Source organism: Thalassophryne amazonica, chromosome 2 (genome assembly GCF_902500255.1).
Source record: "Thalassophryne amazonica chromosome 2, fThaAma1.1, whole genome shotgun sequence".
NCBI classification, from domain to species: Eukaryota; Metazoa; Chordata; class Actinopteri; order Batrachoidiformes; family Batrachoididae; genus Thalassophryne; species Thalassophryne amazonica.
In genome coordinates this window covers 148799746-148812799 of record NC_047104.1, presented here as the reverse complement: position 1 = coordinate 148812799, position 13054 = coordinate 148799746, and the positions used below count along the sequence as shown (strand labels likewise).

General features: G+C 42.6%; 1 protein-coding gene across 1 annotated transcript in view; it reads left to right on the top strand.

The window, feature by feature from the left end:
• Window positions 1-12738, top strand: part of LOC117504384 (sodium/potassium/calcium exchanger 2-like) — a 70788-nt gene extending 58050 nt beyond the window's left edge. The window contains exons 11-13 of the mRNA XM_034163857.1: window positions 2892-2981; window positions 11978-12144; window positions 12282-12738. Of these exons, the coding sequence (XP_034019748.1) occupies window positions 2892-2981; window positions 11978-12144; window positions 12282-12531 (507 nt within the window). The 3' untranslated portion in view covers window positions 12532-12738. The remainder of the gene's footprint in view (window positions 1-2891; window positions 2982-11977; window positions 12145-12281) is intronic.
• The last annotated feature ends 316 nt before the right edge of the window (window positions 12739-13054 follow it).

Here is a 13054-nt window from a genome sequence, read left to right as displayed (position 1 = left end):
TCAGTTTCCTGCTCTTAAAGTAGTACTTTATTATACAGCAGGTAAATTAAGCATTGAACACGTCACCATTTTTCTCAGAAAATATATTTTTAAAGGTGCTACTGACATGAACTTTTCACCAGATGTCGGGAACAATCCACACATACAAAGAAATCATACCATAGATGTCCATAAATTAAGTTATACATAATAATGTGAAATGACACAGGGAACAAGTATTGAACACCTGAAGAAAAGAAGGTGCAAAAAGACATGCCAAGACAGCTGAAATCTATCAGTAATTATAAAGCAGTCCTGCCCCTTGTCAGTGCAAATTAATATCGGCTGGTTCAGTCCCAACTGATGGCCTATTAACAGGTGTCTACTTACCAATGTGTCACACAAGATACATCTCATTATGAGCAAAAGCAAAGTCTCTCTCAAGATCTTTGCAACCTTATTATTGCAACATACTGCTGCCATCGGTTACATACGGATTTACAAACTTCTGAATGCTCAAGTGAACACTGGGGCAATAATTCGGCAGTGGATGCTCGGTGTTGGAGGAGGTCTCACAGACTCGTGCTGCCTTCAGGCATGTACAACATTTGCACTCCCGGCAATGGAGTTGTTCCCACCTGAATGCAGTTTGGAAGGCAGTCTTTTGCCCTGCTTCAGAGCCACAAACCATGAAAGGTTTGTTATTCTGTCCAGTCACAGCAATGGAAATTGCAAAAGTTTTCTAACATTTGAAGGCGACGTCCGGCCTTACTGCCATCAGTACTGTCGTTAGTGAGTAGTGAACATCAAGCTGAAAACACCATTGCACAGCAGGCCTAGCACACAGCAACCAGCAAGAATTGAACTCATGTTACATAATCGCGGCCAAAGGTTGGATACGTTTTGAATGCACCTCATTTACAGGAAGTAAGGTGAGCTCCAGCAGTGAAGTTCCATTAAACATATGAAGGCTTCAGATGCAAAACCCAGCACCTCCAAAACTACTATTTTTTTTTTTACTAAGGCCAACATGCACTTGGTTGATTAGACGTGCATTTTCAAATGTGTTCTCCTTTAAATCCCCATAGAAACGGCATTTTTCTCCGTTTAAAAACAACTGAGATGCTGGTTTTGCATCTGAACCCTTTGTATCCTTAATCATAGTAATAAATATAGTGCTATGGAAAGCTTATTTCTAAACTAACTTGGTCTTTGACTCAGAAACTGACTAGACCAGTGGAGCAGTTGTAAAATAGATTGTAATTGTTTTAATGTAAAAATAAACTGCTATACATTTTTGAGAATTAATGGTATAAACATTCCAACTAAGGGTCATGGCAAGTTGCAGCCTGTCCCAGCAGTCATTGGGTGAGACATGGGGTACACCCTGGACAGGACAGCAGTCTATCGCATGGGCACATATGTAGAAAGACAAACACATTCACACAGTCACTTTCACCGACAGTCACTTTAAGCTGGAATCTCACGGAGCAGCGAATGCCGACGAACATTGAGATTTTTGGTTTTGCCAACCTTTCTGATGAATGCTAGCAAAAATCAGGGTTTGCTTCTGTCATTAGTGACATTCTGTCATCTTTAGTGGCAATTAGCAACATTTGCGCAAATGTTTGCAAAAGTGTTTGCGAAAGACGGTTGGTGAACATTAGCAACTGTTAGCAAATGTAGCGACAGTGTTTGCAACAATTTCCAACTATTTGCCAGTCTTTTGCTGCTGTTTGGGAATGTTTGGGACCTTTTGCTAACTCCTTTGAAAATACCAGTCGAATGTCAGGCGAATCTTGGAATTGAACCACCCCTATAAGCAAACCCTCTCCAGCATTCAGATTTCTCCTGACCACTGTGGACGACGGAGCTCAGAAGACTTGCCTGTTGATGCTTCGTATCTACAAGATGGATTTCTAGAATATGGAAATGACGTCCTGTCAGAAAGAAGCACAACGGTTTGCTCCTCTTGAGGAAGAATTGCTTTGTCTGGCTGCAAAAGAAGAGGAAGAAAATAAGAAAAGACGGGGATGTCAAGACTGCTTGGCGAACCAAAAAGAACTTTAGCGACATGTGTTGCAACTGTTTGCAAACATTTACAGCTCTTTGCGGAAAAATAAATTTGCAAAGAAATTTTGAACATGTTAAAAGAAAATTTTGAACATGTTCAAAGTCTTTGAGACATGAAAAACTGTTTTGCAACATTTTTTCAAGCACTGACGAAACCCGTGATTTGCTACGTCCAACAGCATTCACCGCTCCGTGAGATACTAGCTTTTCACACTAACCTGCACATCTTTGGAAGTGGGAAGAAGCCAGAGGACCCGGTGGGAACCTGGGCGATGATGCCAACTCCACATAGAAAAGATTGAGTGGAACGTGATCCCAGGACCTTCTTGCTGTGAGGCAACAGTGCTAACCACTAAACCACAGTGCTGCCTGGTATAAATGATTTTGTGCTCTTGTTCCCCCCGTAAAGTGTGGCATTTCTCCCACGCGGCTGGATGCCTCTGTTTTAGATGCTGGAATAAGTTTGTTGTGTGGCTGTGTTTTGTTGCAATGGGCTTTAGACAAACTTTGCAGCCTGCAGTCACTTGTTCTACGCCTGTCGCAGCAATCCCAAACCACTAACGAAACTCGCTCTTCATTCAGGGTTAGTCATGTTTGTTATTGTGTGAAGGAAACAGGATGGGGAGAGGGGAGCTACAGAAGGTCCTGGGGACAAAAAGGTGCGCTGCAGTAAGAGGAGAAAAAAACTCTTTTTTTTTTTAAATCATCCGCAACAAAAAACTCAAATTAATCGATAAAATCAATATATCATCCAGGCCTAGTTAAACCTTTGCAGAGCACTTTCATGATGTGCTTTCAGATATTTTATTGTTTTTCTGAACTTTGTTTGCCTTTTACAGGCATCTAAGAGGTACTTTGCCATCACGTTTATTGGCTCCATCCTGTGGATTGCAGTGTTCTCCTACCTGATGGTGTGGTGGGCTCATCAGGTCAGTAGATACTTCAGAGTCTGTTGACAGTAGTTTCCGCCTGCTCTATAAGTGGTTTATGGGTGTCAGTGTAACGTCGTAACGTAAAACAAAACAACTGTCAGAACACAGTGAATCATTTGTTCACAAACAAGCTATATATATATATATATATATATATATATATATACAGTGGTGGGCACAGATAACCAAAAAATTTACTTTGACAACAGATAATCAGGTAACTGAAAAGTTATCTTTGATAAAGATAAAACGATAAATCACCCAAAAAAGTATCGGAAGTTACAGATAACCGATAAATTCCAGTATTGTCTCTGGTACATTTGCAACTACTAACAAGCTGATTTACAGTTTTAACACCACGATCGCTTCTGGTAGCATCAAAAGCGACAACAGACCCAAGGAGCCAGCACTTCTGTCTTTGAACATCTTGCCCACTGCTGGAAGCTCCTGTTTACTGTTTTCACACTTTATAGCTTTATTTTGACATGAAACGCACCCCTCTCCAAACGCGTGTCCCGGTGATGAAATCTAACTTACCCCTCTCTTCTTCTACGGCGCTTAGTGGCATCGCACTGCTGCCACCTGCTGCATCAGTCCATTATAGCAGTACTAAATCCTCTCGATGAGTCCAGTGTCTTTCAAGTACTTAAAAAAGTCAACACTTCCCCCTCTCGACTTTCTGGCTAAATTGCTTTCTACATAAACTTCTTTTAGTACTTACAACGGATTTATTAAGTTTTTACTCTTTAATCGATTCAAAAATGACAAGATATATTTTGTAAAATAAAATATTTTGAAGTAAAATAAATGCTAATACTGTAAAAGTGTTCATTGGTTATGATTTTTATCATTTATATTAAAACTTGTGGCATTTGAAAGTGCTGGATTGTGGTGACAGTATTTCACAAGACTTTATTTCAAATTCAGTTGGTCTGGTGGTTCAATCAATCAATCAATCAATCAATCTTTTTTTTTTTTATTTCGAACTTAGTTGTCAATTCCAGTATCATGGCAGTTAACAATATAAGCAAATCAAATGAACAAAGCTTCTTTGTACTCTCTGTACCTCTACACTCATATGAAAAAATAAACAAGATCAAAAAAGAAGCAAAACAAAAAATGACAAGAAAGTTTGAAAGGGAGTGGGAAGAAGTAAAAATCCCACCCCAGTGCACATATCTTCAGTGGTTGCTTAATTGACAGTAAATACAACTGCAGTTAATTTACAATACCTAAATATATTTACAATTTCCCCCAAAAAGTGATCTCCAAATTAAATAAAACATTAAAAAAGAAAACTCAGCAGTGCCGCACAGATAACATGAATGCAGAATGCCACCATAGACTTCCATTTTTTTTATCTAATAACAGCCATGGACTTGCTGCCAGTAGAACTGCAGGTTGAGGTGCTGAAGTATGTAGGTATCATGGACCTACTCAATGTGGAGAAGGCCTACGGCCACATGCCATCCATCCGCACACCAAGTCTTTGGAGAGAGGTGAAGATGTACAGGGTTGATGACCAGTATTTGCCAGAAGTGTGGGAGTTTATGACCAAGGAAGTGGGATGCCGCTTGAAGGAACTTCATTTGCCCTACATGACAGAAGAAGAGATAAGCTTCAACAACGGGGAAAAAGACTTTTCATTGGCAATACTTATCATGCCTTTTAGTGTCTTTAAGTGTATTATTTATTTTACCAGGTAATAGCATAAAGGTTCTAATAATTTATTTATTTTGTAAGACACACTTAGGATTTGATTAACTTATTACGTACACATACTGTCATACAAAATAGTAAATAAATTGTGATGAAATTAATACACTTTAGTCATTTTTGGCAGTATGATAAGAGTCAAATAGCACTGTTTTAGGCAAAGGAAAACTGTCCAAATTGCACTCAGAATGCACCAAATTGCACCATTTTTTCAAAATTTCCGGGGGGTGGGGGCATGCCCCCGGACCCCCATAGATGATTTTGAGGCTTTGCCGCACAGTCTGTCCACTCACGGAAAATGTTCAGTCAAAAACTTTTCATTTGCATGCAGCCATGCGTATAACTTTTAATGTTGAATAATGCACAAATTCTGAAGTTTTGTAACAAACACAGACAGATCGCAAAGGATTCTGGGTAAAATGTGCCTCCCGCGAACACTGATTTGGTTGAGTCATTCATTATGTAAACCAACACATTAATGTGACGTGTGTCATGTGTTGTTTACAGATAAATATGCTTTTGTAAAATATTCCATTTTTTTATTTGTAAAAGCAGGCATTTTCAAAAAAAAAAAAAAAAAAAAAGCCAAGTTGTAATTAGATAACCGTCTGATATAACCGGTGTCAAAAATAAATAGAACACTGCCATGATCTACTGGTGCCAGACGTTCAGTACTTAAGCTGGGTTTACGCTGTGCGAGTTTTGACCCTTTTTCAACTGATTTATCATTTGTGTGAGGATTTTTTGGATCGCACTGAGTTTCAGGTTAATCGCTCGTCCTGCATCGTTTAGTATACATGGAGTAACGAGCTGCGTTTAACAACTCACGACCACCGCCTGATCGGGGATCGTATGGTCAGATGAAAATCAAACCTGTTTGATATTGGTCATGAGGGTATCCCGCTGCTAAAGAGTTACAAACGTCCAACCTCTCGCACTGTGCCTGTGCAAACACCGCAGACCTGTCTTGTAATGTTTTTTTTTTTTAAACTTTGATGTCTTCCATCGAGAGTTTTTGTAAAAAATAAGAAATGTAAATTAAAGTAGAGACCGTAAAAACTTGCCAAAACAAAATTCCAGATAATCCGTGTCTACAACATTTAAGATGCATGGAATTTAATAAACGCAAACGCAATGACAATGTAAACCCAGAGAATATATTCACAAGAGTTTTAGGCAGTAGAGTTTAATGCTGTTGTCCGTGGAGCCTGATCAGAGTGTCTGAAATGCATTTCTCATGTCGTGAACTGGGATTACCCTATCTTACCCATAATGCACCTGGACACAGCATGTCCACAATAAAACCTTAAAAACTAGCACATTACTTTAAAACTAAAACATATATCTGATATTTTCACTTTATAAAACTTCAGACATGACGTTAATTTAAATAACTAGATAGCGCTCCGACTGGGGACTCCATTGTTCTCCTGGGGGTTTTCAACGCCCACGTGGGCGGCGACAGTGAGACCTGGAGGGGGGTGATCGGGAAGTACGGCCTCCCCGATCTGAACCCGAGTGGTGTTCAATTGTTGGACTTCTGTGCTAGTCAGAGTTTGTCCATCACAAACACCATGTTCGAGCACAAGGGTGTCCATAGCAGCTCTCCACCAGCACTGTCTATGGTGCGGGTGGGGAGCTGTTGACCCTGACTGGGGATGTTGTCAGGCAGTGGAAGGAATACTTCGAGGATCTCCTCAATCCCATCGTCACGTCTTCCGAAGAGGAAGCAGAGACTGGGGACTCAGAGGCAGACTCATCCATTACCCAGGCCGAAGTCACCGAGGTGGTTAGAAAGCTCCTCAGTGGCAAGGCTCATGAGGTAGATGAAATCCGTCCTGAGTACCTTAAGTCTCTGGATGTTGTGGGACTGTCTTGGCTGACACGCCTCTGCAACATCGCGTGGCGGTCTGGGACAGTGCCTCTGGATTGGCAGACTGGGGTGGTGGTCCCTCTGTTTAAGAAGGGGGGCCGGAGGGTGTATTCCAACTACAGGGGGCTCACACTCCTCAGCCTCCCCGGTAAGGTCTGTTCTAGAGTACTGGAGAGGAGAATTCGACCGATAGTCAAACCTTGGATTCAGGAGGAGCAGTGTGGTTTTCGTCCTGGTCGCGGCACACTGAACCAGCTCAACACGCTCCATCGGGTGCTCGAGGGTTCATGGGAGTTCGCCCAACCAGTCCACATGTGCTTTGTGGATCTGGAGAAGGCTTTTGATCGTGTCCCTCGGGGCGGCCTGTGGGGGGTGCTCCGGGAGTATGGGGTCTGGGGTCCTTTGCTAAGGGCTATCTGGTCCCTGTACGACCGCAGCAGGCGCTTGGTTCGCATTGCCGGTAGTAAGTCAAACCTGTTTCCAGTGCACGTTGGCCTCCGCCAGGGATGCCCTTTGTCACCGGTTCTGTTCATTGTCTTTATGGACAGAATTTCTAGGCGCAGCCAGGGTGTAGAGGGGGTCTGGTTTGGGAACCACAGAATCTCGACTCTGCTGTTTGCAGACAATGTGGTACTGTTGGCTTCGTGAAATCAGGACCTTTAGCATGCACTGGGGCGGTTTGCAGCCTAGCGTGAAGTGTCCGGGATGAAAATCAGCACCTCCAAATCCGAGGCCATGGTTCTCGACCGGAAAAAGGTGCTTTGCCCTCTTCAGGTTGGTGGAGTGTCCTTGCCTCAAGTGGAGGAGTTTAAGTATTTCGGGGTCTTGTTCATGAGTGAGGGACAGATAGAGCGTCAGATCGACAGATGGATCGGTGCAGCATCTGCAGTGATGCGGTCGCTCTATTGGACTGTCGTAGTGAAGAGAGAGCTGAGTAGGGGGGCAAAGCTCTCGATTTACCGATTGATCTACTTTCCGATCCTCACCTATGGTCATGAGATTTGGCTCATGACCGAAAGAACGAGATCGCGAGTACAAGTGGCCGAGATGAGTTTCCTCTGCAGGGTGGCTGGGCACTCCCTTAGAGATAGGGTGAGGAGCTCAGTCACTCGGGAGGAGCTCGGAGTCAAGCCGCTGCTCCTCCACATCGAAAGGAGCCAGTTGAGGTGGCTCGGGCATCTTTTCCGGATGCCCCCTGGACGCCTTGCTGGAGAGGTGTTCTGGGCACGTCCCATCGGGAGGACACCCCAGGGAAGATCCAGGACACGCTGGAGGGACTACGTCTCTCCGCTGGCTTGGGAACACCTTGGGGTTCCCCCGGAAGAGCTGGGGGAGGTGGATCGGGAGGTCTGGGCAGCTTTGCTTGAGCTGCTGCCCCTGTGACCCAACTCCGGAAAAAGCGGAAGAAAATGGATGGATGGATGGATGGATGTCCGAAATTAGTTTGGTTATTATTTGAACCATAAGTTAAAAATGTATGCCTCTGGATGACTTGGGTGATATTGCCTGCGTATCAGTATGGGGTTAAAAGAAATTAGTTTTTTTTGGTGACCAGTTCTCCTTTGCCTGTAGAGGATAGAGCAGTTTAAAAAAGCAGCAGAGGAGCAGCAGAGGATAAAGCAGCGCTCCTCTGTTTTGTAGAGGGTAGAACTACACATCTGCTACGAAACATTTAACAGGGAGGTGCTCAACCTATTTTAAATTTTATAAATGTTTGTAGCTGTTCAGCTTTATTTACCACGTTATCGGACTAAAAATTATCGGACAAAAATTTATCGCGAGATCATTAGCCCGATAATGTTTTTTAAAGTTATCTAAAAAGATAATCCAATAATGAAAACATTATCTTCAATAATTATCGGTTATCAGAACTGTGCCCACCAATGTGTATATATATATATATATATATATATATATACGAGGTCTATTATATATATATATATATATATATATATATATATATATATATATATATATATATATATATATATATATATGAGAGAACAGAGAAGTTTCAGAAGAAGTCAGTTTCAGCATTTTATCCGGATATTCCACTGTTAAAGGAGATTTTTTTAATGAAAGACGTGCGGACGGGTCCGCGCGTCGGGACGCAGCCGCCGCGACGCTCCGCCACAGGAAAAACACCTCTGTTGAAAGCCTTAAGGACAAGTTGGAACATGTCCTGCCTGTTAAACAATTTCTCATATACTCACTCCACTGAAAGCCATCAAAAGCCGCCTGGATTTTACAAATGGTTATCAACACGGAGGTGTTTTTCCTGTGCCGCCGCACCGCGTCGGCTGCGTCCCGACGCGCGGATCCGTCCGCACGTCTTTCATTAAAAAAATCTCCTTTAACAGTGGAATATCTGGATAAAATGCTGAAACCGACTTCTTCTGAAACTTCTCTGTTCTCTCACGACGTCCTGGATCAGTAGAGCCTGAAATGTGGAGGTTTTCAGCTTGAACAGGCTGATGACGCCGCCTGAGAGCGCTGCGCGACGTCTCGCACCGTGAAAAGTCCTTAAAGCGACAGAATCACCTCAAAATCTCTCATCAGCCGTTAAAATTTTCACTGAAAACCAGCTTAATTTTTCAAACTGTGTCCACTTCGATGTGTCTCACAGGTTTAGAAAAAATTTTGATCAAACAACGCGCCAGTCTCTCAGCAACTTCTCAGACAAAGGAATTCCGACGAGGGGCTGGACGACTCCTCCCACAAGGAGTGCTCACAGGTGAATGACGTCACCGACAGGCGTGGAAAAACTCACGCATGCGCACGAGGGTTCAAGCATGTCTGACGTAAAAACATATGAATGAAATCCATGTAGTTTTTGAAAAAAATAAAAAGGACTGTTACTTTATTGACAGCCCTCGTATATGTAGTTTTGCAGATATAGCTACACTGTGCCCTGTGATTCACCATCTCTTCCACAATTTCTCGGATAGTCACATGACTGAAAAGCCACCGAAAGCCGTCTGAATCGTCCGAATGGTGGAAGAGGTGAGCATGTCACAACATGTCTTGTGAGACTTTAACACGAAGGCGCTTTTGCTCCACCATCAGCTTTGTGCCAAGGCCATCGGCATGAATTTCGCTGCAACTCTTTTCATGGCAAAATCTTCTGTCACAGTGGAATGTGCCGAAAAAGTGCTGATGTCCACCTCTTCCACAATTTCTCGGATAGTCTCACGACGGTCCCACATCACCACAGCGTTCACTTTGGAAATGATCTGGTCATTTCAGCATGTTGATGGCCGCCCGGAGCGTGGCGCGCTCTCCACCGTTGTGCGGTTGTCTTTAAACCGGTTGTACCACTCCTTAATCTGTGTGATGCCCAGAGGATTGTCACCGAAAGCCGTCTGAATAATCCGAATGGTTTCCACCTGGCTGTCGCCCAGTTTCTGGCAAAATTTGATGGTCGCGCTGCTCCAGTCTTCCGCCATTTCCTTGCAAAGAAAAAACGACAAGAGACTCCACCCATCCTCACACAAAGGCTGCTTATAAGCAAATGACGCAACCGACAGGCATGAAAAAAATCACGCATGTGCACGAAGGTTCAAGGTTTGCTCATGCAAGCACGTGTTTCAAATCCATCAGGTTTTTGAAAAAATAAAAAGGTCGGATACTTTTCTAATAGACCTCGTATATATATATATATATATATATATATATATATATATATATATATATATATATATATATATATATATATATATATATATATATATATATATATATATATATATATGGGTCTTCAGATCCAGTCTTCAAGCATAGTTGACCTTCATTTGCACTCATATGTGTAGCCGCACAGGTGTCAGTGCCACAGACAGGGGTCGCCCACGCCATCAGTGGGCCTTTCACGTGAACAGTTGCATTTTATGTGCTTTAACTGCTTTTTTGTATTGATTTTGTAAAGCACAATGCAACAATCATTTATAAAACACTATACAGCCCCAAATAGAGTGAATGAATGCATGTAATATAAAAGCTACCAGCAGGTCAGGTTTGAGAGCGTGCACTAGTGCTCCATGTTGCTGTATTCACCACATCATGGACCCGCCTCGGCTCCTGGACAGCAGTAACACAGGCAGTCAACCGGTAGATCCCCCACCTCTCAAAAGTAACTCTGTATGTGCCACAGCCAAGTGAAATGTGGACATCCCCTTGGCCTTCTCCAGCTGCTGGGATCAACACCGAGGCACCCGAGTTCATGCCACATGGTCAAAATGCCCTAACTGACACTCCTTCACAATACGAGTGATACTACTCATCTGACTCTCACAGAGTATCCACCCATTTGACACAAAGTCATTTCAGTGGGACCCAAGGATCCTTCAAAGAGACCCAGTATCAAAGACATCTAGCCTTTGCCTTGACTTACTCATTATCATCCAAGTCTCACACCCATACAATGAGACATGAAGCACAGGCACCCTAAAGACTGGTACCTTCATTCTCCTGCAAAGATATTGGCATCGCCAAATACCTCTGTCCAGCAACCTCATGGCTCCATAAGGCCTTCCCATGTACATCTCAGTCTCAAAGGCAGATGACCGAAAGACATGTATGTCACTGCTGACTGCCAGGATGAGTGAATGTCTCTAGAAGTTTAACACTTTAACCACATACAGATACACGTTAGATGGCCAAGTCCAGAAAGATACTGAATCCTTGGATATTATTCTTGATGTAGGACAATCACAAACCCAGACACTCGAATTCCGTGTGCAGTTTCTCAAGTGCAGCAATCGGATATCCATTGATTCCACAAGGAATCACAACCGGCCCTTACAACTAATAATACATAGAAACTAATAACAGTCCACTAGCTATAGGCACGATGGGAGGCTGACATACTTCAGAATACTGCAGTATTTTTTATGTTTATTAAAAATGTAAAATAATGTGCAGTGTTTTGGGTCTCTCCCTGAAAAAGTGTTTACTTTTTTACAGCTACTACCACTGCTACTACTACCTGCTACTAATAGTTGAACCAACTTAAAAAAGCGTTACAGTTTCTAAAAAAAAAAAAAAAAATTAAGTTGTTTGAACTTAAATTTGCAAGTTAAGTTACAAACGTAAACGTAATTTCAAACAACTTAATTCATTCAGGTTTTACCAATTACAATGCTTTTTAAGTTGGTTCTTTTTTCAGTGTACTATATTTTGTGATTTTAATGGTACCTTAAGGGTCCCAGAAGCCCATGACCAGTTTAATCCATGAAATGTAAAGGGGAAAAGATTAAATAAATTGGAAAAATTGAATACGTAAATGAATAAATATTACCAGTTCACTATATGCTCTGCACAGATGTAGACAGACACAAGCTTCGCCGAGGACAATAATACAGTAATCCTGGACTGAGGTGATATTGTGTGTTCCCGTGTCTCCGTGCAGGTGGGTGAAACTGTGGGCATTTCAGAAGAAATCATGGGGCTGACCATTCTGGCTGCAGGGACATCCATACCCGACCTCATCACCAGTGTGATTGTAGCCCGCAAAGGCCTCGGCGACATGGCCGTGTCCAGCTCAGTGGGCAGCAACATCTTTGACATCACTGTCGGGTGAGTGCCAGAAAGAGAGACGCAAACAATCAAACTAAATCATTTTGTGAAGTGCATTTCTAAATGATTCCAAAAGACTTATGGTGTTTCTACACAGTAACAGACAGAAACACATCACATCTCCTCTCTCCTTTTAGCTTGCCAATTCCATGGCTCATTTACACACTGATCCATAACGGCGAGCCGGTAACTGTCAGCTCCAATGGCCTGTTCTGCGCCATCGTGCTTCTCTTTCTCATGTTGCTCTTCGTTATTATCGCCATCGCCGCCTGTCGCTGGAGGATGAGCAGGAAGTTGGGCCTTACCATGTTTGTACTGTACTTTGTTTTCCTCATCCTCAGCGTCCTGCTGGAAGAGCGAATTCTCATCTGCCCCGTTTCCATCTGAGGTGACACGAAAAATGCAGGAATAGCGACCGGACTGTGTTCGACGGTAAAAGCTTCATGTCAGAAGGTTGACCTGCCACATGGTTAGAGGCGTGTGGTTGAGCCCACATTTTCTTACAGCATAGACTTCTGGTACTTATGATTAGCATCAACCTGTCATGATTGATGTACAACTTTTCATACAATTTACAAAGGCAGGAATGGAGTCATTGGCGAACCTTCATAGGAGGTTATGGCATTGCCAGTTTTGTTTTATTTTACTTTTTTAATGTGTTGCCTCCTCTGACTGATGGGAGGTAATAATGACCAACAGAGAAGAGGGTACAACCCCTGGCAAAAATTATGGAATCACCGGCCTCAGAGGATGTTCATTCAGTTGTTTAATTTTGTAGAAAAAAAAGCAGATCACAGACATGACACAAAACTAAAGTCATTTCAAATGGCAACTTTCTGGCTTTAAGAAACACTATAAGAAATCAGGAAAAAAATTGTGGCAGTCAGTAACGGTTACTTTTTTAGACCAA